The sequence below is a fragment of the Sus scrofa genome, chromosome 13 (assembly GCF_054392235.1).
Source record: "Sus scrofa isolate SSC_HxYL_T2T_F1_AM1 chromosome 13, Sscrofa_HxYL_maternal_Yorkshire_Landrace_v2.0, whole genome shotgun sequence".
Classification (NCBI taxonomy): Eukaryota; Metazoa; Chordata; class Mammalia; order Artiodactyla; family Suidae; genus Sus; species Sus scrofa.
In genome coordinates this window covers 38,572,254-38,587,751 of record NC_139395.1, presented here as the reverse complement: position 1 = coordinate 38,587,751, position 15,498 = coordinate 38,572,254, and the positions used below count along the sequence as shown (strand labels likewise).

The following is a 15,498-nucleotide window of genomic DNA, read 5'->3' as shown; positions in this document are numbered from 1 at the left end:
TGGGGTGGGGGTAAACTGGTTCCAGGAATCCCTAGCTTTGGGCTTCTGCAGGGTTTCTCGCCCGTGCGCAGAGGTGAAGGTCAGGCCCAAGGATGACCTTCTCCCCCACCCTCCCCCCCCCCCCGCCCCGTCCCCACCTCCACTCCCCTCCTCTGGTTCATCTCCAGGTTACTTTCCAGGCGGATGGGGGCGGGTAGGGAGGAAGGAATATTTGATTGGATTATAGTAAACTGCCTCGGGCAAGGTGGGGGTAAGGATGTATAGGAGGCCTCGGCTCTGCCACCCACGGATGGCCTGAGGTACGCTCTGCATTGCTCTGGGCCTCAGTCTACCTATCCGTGAACTGGGGCCGTGAAGAGAGGTGGGGATCTTTACGATCCTGCTCTGCCGGCCCGGAGCTTCGGGGATTCTCCAAAAGTGTGTGCGGAGGAGAGCCCGCGGGATTGCGCCGGAGGGGCGAAGGAGGGGGCTGGGGGTGGAGAGCGCCAGCGGCGCTGGCGCGAGGTCAGAGTCCGCAGGGAGGCCTGCGGCTGCTGCGCCGGCTCGGGAGGGGGAGGAGGCGGTGCCTCCGGGGCGGGGCGGGGCGGGGCGGGGCGGGGCGGGGCGGGGCGGGAGGCCCGGCGTGCGTCAGCGCCGTGAGCCCCGGAGTTTTCCACTGACGAGGAGGGCGGAGTTGCGGGCGGGGCCGGGCGCAGCCAGTCTCCCGCCGCCGCCGCTGCTGCCGGACGCACAGAGAGAGAGGGGCTGCTGGGCAGATCGCTGCCGGCTGAGCGAGCTAGCGAGCGCGGGGTCGCCGTGTAGGGGGCGTTCCCAGCCGGGACGCAGGTCGCAGCGTTGCCCTTGGCGAGCATCCGGATCTCAGGTCAGTGTCGGGGGCTTCAGACCGGTGGGACAGACTTTAGGAAGGGGGCGTCCCGTGCGGGGGGCGCTGCTCCCCGGCCCCTGCCGTTTTCTCCAGCCACCTTTGCTCGGGCGCCAGGACGAAGACAGCCTGGCCCCGGACCGCGCGCCACGGAGGAAGTCCGGGCCGGGAGCCGGGGAGGCGACAGTCTCAGGTTTTCCGCTCCCCTCCCCTCCCCCGCCCCGCCACTGGGACCCCAAGAAGTCCCTGTGCCCCGAGCCTGGGGTGAGTGGCAGCCGAGCCGGGATAGCGCGCGGGTGGCGGGGTGGCGGCGGGCGCGCGTCCCGGGTGAGTTCCCTTTTGACCCAGTTGCCTGAGAACTTTTCAGAAGTTCCTCGCGTGGCCGGAGCAGGTGACATTTGTCGCCTTCCTCCTCGGGCTCCCCCCGGGGGCGGGTGCCGGGGCTGCGGCGAGTGCCCGGCGCCCGTCAGGGAGGGAGTGGAGAGAAGAGCGAGGAGTGAGGCTCCGTGAGTCACGGACCCCTGGAGGGAGGGAGGGATTATGTCGTATGCTCACCTGTTTGTCAGTCACCGTCACACGCAGAGGCCACCGCTGTGAGTCACGGGCGCAGCTACACTGGCCACCCGCGGGCACACGTAGGCTTCTCCCACTCACGGCTCCCTCCCCAGCACGTACTTCCTCCTGGTCCTCAGTTTACCCTCCCCGGGGGCCCCGTTAAGATGCCCACACCACAGAGCCGTCGCACACACTTAGTCACTCCTACTCCCTGGCACAGTCACGCACAGCCCACACTCATGACACAAGAGGGTCCCTGCCTGGCTCCACTGCCCACCCGACACCTCCACTCCGATGCCTCACAGTCCTCTGGAGCGCAACTCATCACTTACCCCAAATCCTCAACTTCACTGGCCTCTTTGGTCCCCAGCTCCAGAGGTCACCAAGTTCCTGCCCCCTTTCTCCTAAGCCTTTGGCCTGTCATCTCTCACCTAGCTCTGGTCCAACTGGTCACACCCCCTCCAGTCCTGAGCGGGAGCCATCTTTTTAAAATGCAAATCTGGTATGTCACTCCCTACTTAAAACCTTTCAGTGGCTTCCTGAGCCCTCAGGCTAAAGCCTGCTGTAACTGCCCAGGCTCCTGAAGCCCCCTCGCAGGCTGCCCCTTTCCCCTCACCTCCCTAGCTCTCCCTCCTCTAGCCCCCACTCTGGTATTTTTCCTACTTCCTCTCCTTTCCTTGGAGATACCTGACTTCACCTAACCAGGGATATCTTGCCTTAGTGGAGTGGAACAAAATAAATACCTAATTTTAACTTCAAAAAAAAATATCCCTCCCACTCTCCATTCCAGCACTCAACACAGTTTGTAACTCTAATTATACTCCATACTCCGCCCCACTAAACTCACAGCTCTAAGGGGGCAGCACTAGTGTATGTCTTACTCTGTGTATGCCCAGGTGCCTGACACAGTGCTTGGCATGTCCTAGGCGCTCAATAAATATTTGTTGATTGAATGAATAAATGAATGAGAGTGAAGGGGCCCCGCTTAGGTGGAGGAAGCGTTCACTGTCAGGTGCAATTTCCCTTCTGCAGGAGCAATTGCCTCATGTAGCCAGCAAACTTTTGGCACCTCCCCAGTGCCAGGCCCTGGAGGCCAAGGCTGAGGAACTGTCCCCTCCCCCCGTCACTTTCTGAGGGTTGGGTGGGGGAGGGGTGTGCCAAGGCTTCCTATCTGCTTTCTTTAGGCTGTCCTGGGTGTTTTCTAGCCAATTCCCTTGGGGGCATGAGCTGCTCAGAGGTGCCCTCCCTTTCTCCCAGGAAGTAGTTCCTGAGGGTCCAAGGTCATGTGACCCCAGGTGTTGAGGGGAGCTGGCTTGACCAAGGCCTGGGGCTCTGAGGTTAAAGGACACATTCTTCAGATTCCTGAAAGAGGTTGGAGGCAGATGAAGGTGCCCCCTTCCCAATAATAGCTCTGACTGGGAGCTGGAGCATTGGGACTGCAGAGGTCGAAGAGGAGTTAGTGTGATTTTTCAGAGGCCTGGGCATTTCCCCCGCCCCCCAAACAGTCTTTGTTTGCTTGGTATCCAGGGTGAGTTGGCCTTCCCTGGGTTGACAATAGTGTGGCCTGAGTGTGCAGTTAGTTGTGGCAAGTTGGGTGAAGAAGCGCCCCCCCCTCCGCTGGCTTGGGCTCTGGGCTCCTGTGAGTGGTGATGCAGGGCGGCCTGATTCTCAGGGCCCAGGCAGATCCCGGAAGAAGCTTGGTTCTCTTTGATTCAGGGCCTGTCTCCGGGGCTCCAGGGGGTGTGGTATTTCTGTCTGAGCCAGCTCCTGGGAATTGCTTTTCCTTCCTACAGGACCCTTGGAGGGGGCTGTGCTCACCCTGGGAACGGTGCCATGGTCAGGATCTTGATTCCTGGGTAGCTGCTGGGGGCCCCTCCCCCACCCTCTGACTCACTGTCTGACACTTTTCTTGGACTCTTTCTCTATCTTTCATTCCTTTTCGACTTGGCCTCTCCTTGTCTCTTGACTGAGTCTTTTTGTCTCATCTGCCTCTGCCTCTCTCTCTCAGCCTCTGGGTTTCCAGGTGGGATGGCAGATCACAAGAGCCAGGGGCTCTTCCTCCTCCCACAATATCAGGGAGGAGATAATTTCTCATTTTCAGGTCTGCAGATTTTGCTAGGGGCTCATCACCAGAACCAGCATCATGGCTGTAGGTTCCCTGTGTCCGTTTCCCTGTCTGAAGCCTTGAAGTTTATAACCCCCTCACCTGAAGCTCCCATTCTGTAGACATCCCTGAGGTAGAGACAGGCTGTGTGGCTTGAACCTGCTTCCTTCACTCTGTTTACTCTTGGAGAATCTCCTGACATGCCTGTGTTGGCACCTGCCTGCAGCCTGAGCTTCCTTTTCCTGCCTTCAGAGCTGCCTTCTTCTGGGTACTATTCTTGCTGAAACCCTCTGGTCCAGGCTGGGGGATGGGCAAGGGCAGCCTCCTCCCCCCCACCAACTTAGCTGTGGCAGGAGTGAGAGAAGGGCACACTGACCAATGGCCTCAGAGACCTCATGTGCCTAAATCTTCTTTCTGTTTATACCTGGTCTGCAGCCAGGTACCTACCTCAGTATATCAGACTCTATTCCAGGCACAGGCACAGTGCTGGCCATGCAAAAAGCCCTCAGCCTAGCTTGAGGGAGATGAGTAGTGAGGTGAGGCCATTGCAGGAAGGACCATATGGGCTGTGATGGGGGAATCCCAGGGCCCCTGGGAACCCAGAGAGGCCTGTAGTGGGAAGAGTGAGGGCTTCAGGGAGGCTCTCGTGGAGATGACTTCTAAAGGGAAGTGAGGCTGGGTTCCAGCTTGTGCAAAGGACAGGAGGTGAGCAGATATTGGCCATTGTGGCAACTGCGAGTTCAGCTGGAGTATAAAGTAAGGGGGCTAAGGAGAGTCTTGCATGATGAGTCTTGGGGGGGGGGGGGCAGCAGCCTGGTCTGCTTTAGCCTTTCTTGGGGCAGGCTCCACTAAAGGGAGCTGTGGATCGATTCTCCATAGGTGGGTGATTCTGCGTGTGTAGGTAGATAGGCCTTTAATCAAATCACTTTGGCTGCAGGGTAAAGAATGGCCATGGGGAGAGGGCAGGAGCAGGGGCAGGGGACATGAGTAGTAGCAGTGGGACAGAGATACAGGGGTAGTAAACTTTCAAAACTGAAGGTGACATAGGTAAAGTGCACAAAGTACTTGAATCTTATGTGTACAGTGAGATGAATTTTTACAGCTCTAGCACCCATAGAACCCCCACCCAGATCAATATAGAACATTTCCAGAGCGAGAGCCCTCTCCCCACTGCCGAAAATTCCCTCATAACTGTCCTCAGTGCGTGCCCTCCCCACCGTCAGAGTAACCATGATTCTGCCTTGTATCATCACTGGTTGGGTTTGCCTTTTCTTGAACTTCATTCACATTTAATCTTGTGTCTGGCTTCTGTCACTCAGTGTGCTATCAGTGAGATCCATCTGTGTTGTGTGTATCCAGGAGCTCGTTCTTTTTTTCTCAGTGTAGGATGACACATTCATCAAGCGTTTACCACCATTCTAAGAACTTCTACATGTATCGATTCCTGTAAACCTGCCAACCCTGTGAGATTGTAAGACAAAGAACTGAAGACACGGAGAAATTAAGGAACTTGCCTAAGGTCACTCAGCCAATTGCTAGCCAAGCCAGGGTTCAAATGTAGGCAGTCTGGTTCTGGGGCCACAGTTCTTAATGCCACACTGGGTGGCCTCCGTGATACCCACTGAGTCTGTGTCTGGCCTTGTGTAGATCAATGAGCTAATGTGTACTTCCAGGACGGGGGAGGGGTGGAGGTTGCTGGATGTGGACGGAGGGAGACAGGAAGGAGTTGAGGATGACTGCAGGTTTCTGGCTTGAGTAACTGGGTGGGTGGCAGTGCTGTTACTAAGATAGGGAACACAGGAAGAGGAACAGATGGTACAGGGGGTGGGGAGCAGAGACAAGGGGTTCGATTTGGGGCCTGCAGGATTTTATGTTTCTAAGGGATGGCCAGGCAGAGAGACCAAGTGGGCCCTTAGTTTGGGTGGGGGATGTCTCAGGCTTAGGCATACAGTTAGGGAGGCATTTGGCACCCTTGTAGACAGCCTCTGAGGTGTGAGAAAGGATGGGGTCTCCCAGCAGGATTGTGGGGACAAGATGCATGGGTGTGGTCTGTCCCTGTGTGTTTCTGTGTCTGAGTGCCTCTGTGCTCTGTCCCCGTGTGTGTGTGTGTGTGTGTGTGTGTGTGTGTGTGTGTGTATGCCTGCCTCTGGGCCATGAGTTCCCCCATCTCCTGGGAGAACGGGCAGCTGAGAGCTGGGTTGTTTTTGTTTGTGGTTTGACCCCGGGAGGTGGGGGGTGGGTGCCAAGCCTGAGAAACTATTTGCTGAGAAGCCCCCGGAAACACCTGTGCGTCCTCTTCCCCTGGGCCCCGCTTTGTTGGAGGGTTGGCAAGTTGGGGAGTTTCTCTTGCTGCTCTTGTGCCTGTGGGGAGAGGCTGTCCCTGGGATGGATTTCATCCACTAAGTTGGTTGACAGCACCCCGCCTGGGCCTAGGGTCCAGGCACTTGGTGGGAGGCTAGGCAAACGGGAATAGAGGTATTTCAAAAGGACACCTGAGTAGGGGAGATTGCCAGCCTTCTGGTTGGTTTTTCCTGTTCTCTCTCATTTCCTGCGATGGTAGTGGGGGAGGGGCTCCCCAGCACTGGGGCCTCCGCATCGTTTCCCCTTCCTCCTGGTGACCTCCTGGGGCCCAGCCCCGAGTGCTCAGGACACGCAGAGAGACAAGGTAGCTGGGCTCAGCCCTAGGGACCGAGTCCTTTGGGGATTCCCAAGCAGTGGAAGGGGATGTTCTTTGCAACAGCATTTAGGGGAAGGAACCCTGAGTCCTCTTCACTCCAGGCCAGCCAGGCTGTGGGAATCTCTGGTTGCATTCCCATAGAGAGAAGGCTGAGACCCTTAAAGGGGAGACACTGCCAGCACTGTGCCCTGGGTGCTTTCGATCACCCAGCTACAGGAAGGAGAGAGTGTGACATTGTCTTGGCTGGTCATTTTCACTAGAAGAGAGCCCTTTTTTTTTTTTTTTTCTCCCCCAGAGCAGGGTGAAAAATAATTTCCATAGAAAGTTAATTCAAACAAACAGGGTTAGATATTAGGAGTAGACGGCAAGATTAAGGTGAATTTTGAAGATCAAACAGGAGCTATTCAAGAGACATGAAGCCCAGGTGACTCTGACCCCACAGTTAGGCCTGGAGGCAGGGGACTTCTCCTGTGTGGGGGGGTTTCTGAGGGAAAGTCTGAGCATCTCCATCACAGGAGAGAAAGGGCTCAGAAAAGTTCTACCTCTAGGAATTGGAGCCAGTGTCAAAGCCAGCCTGTTCCCTGGAGTGCGCTGGGTCAGCCTGGCCCCGAGTGAGGGCCCACTGCCAGTGTGTGCAGGGTGGCGTGTCTGAGGGTGTGCTGGGGGCAGGAGGAGGAGGAGGAAGCAGAGCCACTGTACGAGGGCTGTGCAGACGGCTTCACACACACACACACACACAAAGGCACACAGATGCAGCCGTGTGAATCACCCAGCCAGTGAGTCAGCCCCCAGGATTCCTGTCAGGGAAAGAGCAGGACAGGCTGAGGTCTGGTGGTCCATCTGGCAGTCTGGCGTATGTGTGCGTGTAGGTGGGCTGGAGGAGCTAGTAGGTCAGGTGCCTGGTGCTGTCCTGGGAAGGCTTTGGGCGGATGTGGCGGGAGTCTGCAAACGCCAGGATGAAGATCTGGACCTGGGTGCTCCCTTTGTGCAAAGAAGCCCCCTGGAGACGTGGCCGAGGCACGGAAGTCTCCCTGGGAAGGCCTGGGCCACCTCCGAGGGTGGATAGGAGAGGCGGGCACCCATCTCCTGCCCTCAGGCCTGCCGCCTAGAGCTTTCCCCTTCCCATTCCAGGCTGTCTGTGTGGACCCCAGAGCGGCCCTCACCACCATGACGGGGCTGCTGAAGAGGAAGTTTGACCAGCTGGATGAGGACTCCTCTTCGCTCTGCTCGTCCTCCTCTTTGTCTTCCTCGGGCCGCTGCTCTCCTGCCTGCTCTCCGAGCTCTTCAGTCTCGCCGGCCTGGGACTCGGACGAGGAGAGCCCCTGGGATCAGATGCCCTTGCCTGACCGTGACTTCTGTTGCCCCCGAAGTTTCACCCGTGAGTCCCTCTGCCTGGGCACCCCCATCACCCCACCCCCCCCTTTTCTTCCTGAAAAGGAAACGGGGGGCCTTGAGGGAAGTCATCCTGACCCCTGGAGGTCGTGTCCCCATGGCTTTGGCTCCACACCTCATCCACTTCCCATCCTACAGGGGTCATCAGCAAATGCCCCCTGTCCAGAGGCCCTTGGGCCCAGCCAGATTCACCTCTGACCTTGGGACTCTGCAGCCTGGAAGTTGTGATGTTCAGGGCAGGGTTCTCCAGTGGCCCTGGGGCCTTCCCACCCAGCTCCGTCCCTCAGTTCCAGTTTCGTTTCTCCAGCTGGCTCCCTGTCCTCTACCAGCTGAACTGCTTGAGTCCCACACCCCTGGCTTCTGTGCTGTGGGGCTTGTCAGGCCGGTCCCTCGCCCGGCAAAATGCTGCTCGGCTTTGCCTGAACACAGTGAAAGGGTTTTTCCCAGTTATTTTTCAAGCTTGTGTAACTCCAATTCCAAACTGACAAAGATGGCCCTAGAACAGTATTTCTCAACCTTGTTTCTCACTGTTGCACCCCCAACCCCAAGAAGCCCCTTTAGACATTTCCCCCCTAATCATCCCCACCACGATATCTTAATACCACAGATGTGTCTACATATATACTATATGCATATCTGTGCACTGTACACAGAAAAGTATACTTTTTAGGAGATAGAATCTAACAGTACATTAACTAACTAAACTACTCTGGGTTTACTCTAGAAATATAAGGATGATAAGGATGGTTTAAAACTATAAAATCTAATCATATCGTTTACCAAATGACTATGTCAGAGGAGGAAAAATATGAGCGCTGCTTTAGATACTGAAAGAATATTTGACAATATGTAATATTCTCACTAGATTAGACCCTTGATATAAGAATGAGTGGATTCTAAATGACAAATATATATATATGTCTCAACCCGAAAACTGGCATTACAATTTATGAGGAAATATTGGCAGCCATCCCACTAAGTCAGGAACAGCACGAGGATACTGTCTGTTACCACTGTTTGTTAACGTTGTTCAGGAAGTGCCTGCCAATCCAATTACAAAAAGAGTGAGAATTATATGTATTGAATTGGCACCAACAGAATTGCCACCCTTTATAGGTGGTTGACTACCTGGTGAATTCAAGAATCTGTATATAGAAAACTTTTCAGAAGGGAATTCCCTCAGGTAGCTGGGTACAAAGTTAAGATAGTGTTTAAATAGATGAAACTGCCAGAAGTTGACTATTTTATGATCATTTCTTATGGTTCGACCTAATAAAAATCAACCCTAGACCACTGTATATACTGAATATGCCAATACATACCTTACTAATCAACATATTTATAAGGGGTAGACCTTTCTAAGCTTGTTGGCAAAGTGCAGAAGCTAAAGATCAGTCTGCCTTTGGTTACATAAACCTTAGAAATTATTTTGTAAAAGGCCATATAAATACAAAAATAAAAGACTAAAATAGTTTCACATATAGGTTAGACAGATGATTAATGTCTAAGCTATATAAAAAACTCCTATAAATCCATTTTTAAAAGCTATAGAAAACTGTACAAGGGACCTGTAAATGGCCACTATAGATGGGAAAGAAATTTAATCTCATACATGCTCTCATTTGAACTGGTAAATTACCAGCGTCAATAAGGGTGATGTTGGATTTTACCAGTTCCAGTCTCAGCCAGGTTGGCTTCTAAACTCAGATGCATTTCTTTCTGGAGGGTGGGTAGGGTATGAGGAGGCCCCACCTCCTGGGGGTGGGGCCCTGCCTCTGGGAGAGCTCATGTCCGCCTCTCCCCTGCCTGCCTTCCAGCCCTGTCCATCCTGAAGCGGGCCCCCCGGAAGCGCCCAGGTCGTGTGGCCTTTGATGGCATCACCGTCTTCTACTTCCCTCGGTGCCAGGGCTTCACCAGTGTGCCCAGCCGTGGTGGCTGCACTCTGGGTATGGCCCCCCGCCACAGTGCCTGCCGCCGCTTCTCCCTGGCCGAGTTTACGCAGGAGCAAGCCCGGGCACGGCATGAGAAGCTGCGCCTACGCTTGAAGGAAGAGAAGCTGGAGGCACTGCAACGGAAGGTGGGGAGACCCTCTCCTTCCCTGGCCCTCACCCTGGGGCCACTCAAGTTCTAGCCTTGGGCAGGAGGGCGGGCCTCAGGGTGAATGTCGATGGGCTTGTTGTGTATTTGGGGAAAGAAGCCCATGGGGCTGTGATAGGCTTGATCAGGGTCTGCTGCTGAATCATCTGCAGGCAGTTGAGTGTGGAAGGGTTCCTGTTTGCTGCAGGCTGAGTGCTGTGGTGCTCGAATCTGTCTGACCTCACTGGGGAGGGGGAGTGGATGGGACTTGGGGAGGGGGTTTGTTCATGAAGTAGGGAATGACATGAACAGGGGCTCTCTTTGCCACTGCCCTGAAGGCGTGTTGTTGGCTCTCCTGTTCCCTATGGCATCCACAGTGCCCAGCCCAGAGTAAGCATGAGGGGGCATTTATTGAGTGACCGATGCTACAGGAGCCAAGACCACATCCGTGTCTGCCTCTCACATCCCTCATCTCTCCCCTGGACACAGCTTTCGGAGGCTGGGGTACCCAAGACGGAGGCTGGCCTGTCGCTTACAGTGGACTCCATAGATGATGCTTCTGTGGAGGAGGACTTGGCAGTGGCCCTGGCAGGCGGCCGGTTGGAGGAAATGACCTTCCTCCAGCCCTATCCAGCCCGGCAGCGGCGGGCTCTGCTGCGGGCCGCGGGCGTGCGGAGGATCGATCGTGAGGAGAAGCGAGAGCTGCAGGCCCTCCGCCAGTCCCGGGAGGACTGTGGCTGTCGCTGTGACAGGGTCTGTGAACCTGAGACCTGCAGCTGTATCCTCGCAGGCATCAAATGCCAGGTATGGAGCTGGGCCAGGCTGGGAGGGCAAGCCTGAGTTTGGGGCTTCTCCGGGCTTCGCCAGATCCTTACCTCGCACCTCCGCTTTCTTTGCAGATGGACCACACAGCATTCCCCTGTGGCTGCTGCAGGGAGGGCTGTGAGAACCCCAAGGGCCGTGTGGAATTTAATCAGGCGCGAGTTCAGACCCATTTCATTCACACACTCACTCGCCTACAGCTGGAGCAGGGGGCGGAGAGCCTTAGGGAGCTGGAGGCCCCTGCCCAGGGCAGCATACCCAGCCCCAGTGATCAGGTCCTGGCCCCCTCATTCCCACTGGCTAAGCCCCCCATGAGCAGCAAGCTGGGAGACAATAGCTGCAGCAGTGACATGACCGATTCGTCCACAACATCGGGCACCAGCGAGGCCCCTGATGGCCCTGCCCACCTGACCCTGCCTGGCCCCGGCCTCCAGCCCAACATGGAGGATGACAGCCTGGCCCGCATCCTGAGCTTCAGTGACTCCGACCTGGGTGGAGAGGAGGAGGAGGAGGAGGAAGGGGGTGTGGGCAGCCTGGACAACCTCAGCTGCTTCCACCCAGCTGACATCTTTGGTACTGGTGACCCTGCTGGCCTGGCCAGCTGGACCCACAGCTATTCCAGCTCCAGCCTTGCATCAGGCATCCTGGATGAAAACGCCAACCTGGATGCCAGCTGCTTCCTCAACAGTGGCCTTGATGGGTCAGGGGAGAGCAGCCTCCCCGGCCCCCTGGTGCCAGGCAGTATGGACGCCGGCCAGAGCAGCTCAGTGGACCTCAGCTTGTCTTCCTGCGACTCCTTTGAGCTGCTCCAGGCCCTGCCCGACTACAGTCTGGGGCCGCACTACACCTCCCGAAAGGTATCTGACAGCCTGGACAACCTGGAGGCACCCCACTTCGCCTTGCCTGCCTTTTCTCCCCCTGGGGACACCAGCACTTGCTTCCTGGAGTCCATCATGGGCTTTTCCGAGCCAGCTGCAGAAGCCCTGCCTCCCTTTGTGGACAGCCAGTTGTTCGAGGACACTGCCCCGGCGTCGCTGGTGGAGCCTGTGCCTGTCTGAGGGTTAGGATGCCTTTTCCGAGCCCCAAGAGCCCTGTTGCTGCTTCGTTGTCATTTGGGGGCTCCCTGAGGTCTGTCTGTAACGGTCTCCCGTCGGCTGGCTCCCATGCGGGCACTCCTAATTTTTGTGTAACACTCTGGATTGATTTATTTATTTTTGTAACTTTCTATGCTAAAAGGGGGCTGTGGAGGGGCTTTCTCTTCCAGCCACCCAGAAAACCCCACCCCATCCCCTCCTGGCCTCATGCCCACCCCATCTCTTCCACTTCCCGTCTCTTCCACTTCAGTGGCACATGCTAGAAGCAGGAAGGAATGTGGCTCCCCTGGAGCTTTGCAGACTCCTTTTTGGTCTTGTATGATGTTCCTTAGCCCAAAGACAGCCACCCAGGGCTGAAATCAGCCACTTCTTATGGCTTTTCCTGCCACCCTGAGCCCTAGACCCATGGGTGGCTGAATCCTCTGGACTGTGAAGACTATAATTTATTGCTGTAATTTATTTGAGACTAGGTGGCTGGTGGGCAGTGCTGGGGTCAGGGTAGGGCAGAGACCCCTGTGAGTCCCTGGCGTCCCTTCGCCAGGGCTTTGGTTAGACAAGCCTTCTGTCTAATGTGGCAGCTGCCCGGCTCCGGATGGCCGAGCAAGCAGGGGCTGGCCCGGGACAGCATCTGGGCAGGAGGAGGGGCGGGGCTGACCAACCGTGACCAAAATCCTCTTCTGCCCCACGCAGCCCCTTTCTTTCCTGTCCTCTGCTCCCTTCTGCTCCCCTCCCCAAAGGCCGCAGCCTTTATTCTGAGCCCATCAACGTAGGAGAGGAAAGCAAGAGGCCCAGAGAGGGCAGGGGCTGCCTCGGGGCCCACAGCCCCGACCACTCTCAGGGCTTTATGGGCACTGCAGTCCAGCCTGGTCCACCTGCCTGCACCTTAAGGCCAGTAGGCCAGGGGTGAGAGGTGGCTCCTTATGGCTTTCATGCCCTTTGTTTGCTGATGTTAAATTTTGCATCATAATTTCTATATTGTCCCTGAGTATTAGAGCTATAATTTATTCATTTTTCTCTGTGTCTGTGCCAAGAAGCCCAGGCTCTGGGCCTGCCCTCTTGCCTGGGAGGCCTTGCCAGCCTGTGAGCTTGTGGGAACACCTTGTACCTGAGCTTACAGGTATGAATAAAGAGGCTCTATTTTTAACAGTGTGGTCTGCGTCTGTGGATATGGGAGCACATTTGTGAGACCAGGAGCACAGGTACACCCTCAGGAGGCAGTGGGGAGGGAGGGGGAGATAGGCCCTGCTGGGCAGTCTGGACACCGAGGCTGTACTACAATGCACTGGGTCTCTTCCCATGCCAGCCAGTCAACTTGGAGACAAGACGCTGGCTAGAAGAGGCTGGCCAGGCCAATGGAGCAATTTTCCCCTTGGATGAAGCCATCTCCAGCAGTCCGCTGGGCCAAGGTGGGAGCAGCAGCAAGGCAGTCTTGGGACAGGGCTGTCTGCTTGGTATGGGTATGGGTATACTTCCCACTTACCCACACTCAGCTGGGGCCTAGCCCTGAGGGTGAAGTCATCCCCTCTAGGTGGGGGAGGCTGTGGGATGTGGCTGGTGCAGGCCTTGTGTGGGACTGAGTGGCCCTGGGGACTTGAGTACCGGAAGCTGCAGAACCTCATCCATCTGCACCCGCCAAACCTGTCTGACCTGTCCCTGGCAGCTTGGGCCAAAGGCCAGAAGAGCAGGCTGCACCCTGCCCCCAGGAGCCCCAGTCTAGGGGTCTGAGGAGCAAGGTTGACCTCCTCGCCAGAAATAATGATTGATACAAGTGCTGGGGTGGGGGCGGGGGACCAAAAAGAGTCCTGACTGCACCCAGCATAAGGAGGAGTGCCTGAAACACGCAAGCCTCTGGTGCATGTTTCTGACTTCCCATTCTGTTTTCATGTGTCTGCCTCTATTTCCACATGCTTTATCCTCTCCTTTTGCTAGTTCTGTCACCCTTTAGGTATCTATCCCTTGCCTTGGGACATGTGTGGACATGGTTAGGTGACCATGTTGTCAGTGGCCATTAAAGAATGCATGGCTTAGAGTCTGGCCTCTGGTGGGGGTGGCCTGTCCCTGGAAGTAGCTTAGGTAGGGACAGCCTAGTCTTCAGCATCTCAGGGTGGAGTACCCAGTATATCAAGTTGTCTCGTGTCCCCTCTCACTGATCCCTGGGAGCCCTTTTGTAGAGGTCACTCCAGCATGCAGACTCTCCAAGGGTCCGGAGACTCTGCTCCGATCAGCCTGGGGGTCTGGGTGGCAGCTCCCCACAGCTTCAATATCCTGGCTGGAAGTCCTGCAGGCTCCTACCCCGTGGGTACAGTGCACGGCAGGACTGAGCCTGCCCACTCCCCAGTGAGGGCCATAGGGTGACTTCCTGGGGTTTTTCTCTCAACATAACCCACCCCAAGAAACTAGGTTGTAAAGCAGATCATATAATAAAGGTGGCTGGCTTCCCACTGGTATGGTGGTGGAAACTTGGGGAAAGCGTTCCACATCACTGACTCATACCAAGGGACCATGCATGTGACCAGCAGTATGTTATAAAAACAAGGCTTGCAGCCATCAAGGATGACATGGGCTGTTCTAGAAGGGACCCTTACTCATTCGCTGTTTCCAAACCTTAGTCATTGGGCAAATTCTCTTGAAAACGTTGCCATATCTGCATTTTACTTATACTAACTATCGTACTTTATATCAGTTACAGCAATATGCTTAAAAGTTAGAACAATTCTAGGTAACAGCATGTACAAATTCATAGGTTTGTTGTGCTGTTTTTCTCTATTATATAATGATATTTAAACAGTTATTAAACTTTCAAATGTTTGCTGTATATCATAGGCAGGGATTTGTACCATGATTTAGGAACACACAGATCTAGTCTAGTTTCCTGCCACATATGGGGACACAGACACGGAGGAGAAGGTCACATGGGGAGGTTCTAGGCCTCCTGACTCCCAGTTCAGAGTTCCTTCCCCTGAGGTCAGACTGGCCTATTACTGCCATCCCGAAAAACAGGAAGAGGGGTATTGGGAGCACAGCAAAGGTGACCTCTGTCATCCTTTTGCAGTTACAATTAACATTATTCATCTAGGAGTGCCCATTGTGGCTCAGCTGAAGCGAATCTGACTAGCATTCATGAGGACGCAGGTTCGATCCCTGGCCTCACTCAGTGGGTTAAGTATCTGGCGTTGCTGGCGTTAGGCCAGCAGCTACAGCTCTGATTCGACCCCTAGCCGGGGAACCTCCATATGCTGTGGGTGTGGCCCTAAAAAGACAAAAAACAAAACAAGAAACATTATGCATCTAAATAGAAACTGCTATCATCTAAATAAAACTAAATAATAACAAAATAAAACAAAACAAAAAACATTATGCATCTAAATAGAAACTACTGCTTTTGTCCCCTTAGGTGTTAAAAGGGATTCAGGAGGATGGATTCATCTTTTACTAAAGCTGAAGTGGGAACTAGTTTTTCATGGGATAGATTTTCTTACTCGAGGCAAAAGTAATCAGGTTTGTCCCAAAGTGGTAAGGACCAGCAGTGGCCTACTGAAGCCTTGGGGAGGAGACAACAGAGTGTATGGGCAGAGTGGGCCTGTCTGAGCCCACTGCCAAGGAGGACGTGTGGGTAGCATGGCAAGGAGCAGCAGTGACTTCTCTAATCCAGGATTGTGGGGACTAGAGGGGAGAGGGGAGGCATTAAAGGGCTGACATAAAAATATTAAAATAGCTGTAGGGTATTTTTTCCATCACCTCTTTGCTCTCCTCTGCCCCCTGAAAGTCTAGGATAAAAGTGTGGCCCATCAGAAGTTGCCCAATGAGGCCAGCAGAAGCTAACCTGGTTGATAATCTTTCCTTCCCAGAGCAAAATTACTTCTTGTATCTTAAAAACAGAAAGTTTTAGGATATCCCTTAGACCAAATTAGGCATG

The 15,498-nt window shown here is 54.8% G+C and overlaps 1 protein-coding gene across 2 annotated transcripts; it reads left to right on the top strand.

Moving 5' to 3' along the window:
• Positions 1-727: 727 nt before the first annotated feature.
• CSRNP1 (cysteine and serine rich nuclear protein 1) lies at positions 728-12,726 on the top strand. Of its 2 annotated transcripts, none has more exons than XM_003132123.5 (5): positions 728-862; positions 7,330-7,576; positions 9,408-9,667; positions 10,156-10,470; positions 10,566-12,726. In XM_003132123.5, exons 2-5 carry the CDS (start codon positions 7,366-7,368, stop codon positions 11,544-11,546), a joined length of 1,767 nt encoding a protein of 588 aa, XP_003132171.1. In that variant the 5' UTR covers positions 728-862; positions 7,330-7,365; the 3' UTR covers positions 11,547-12,726. The 2 variants fall into 2 exon arrangements, with proteins under 2 accessions (XP_003132171.1, XP_084843942.1); XM_084987816.1 differs by having other exon boundaries at positions 728-3,273; positions 6,101-7,576.
• The last annotated feature ends 2,772 nt before the right edge of the window (positions 12,727-15,498 follow it).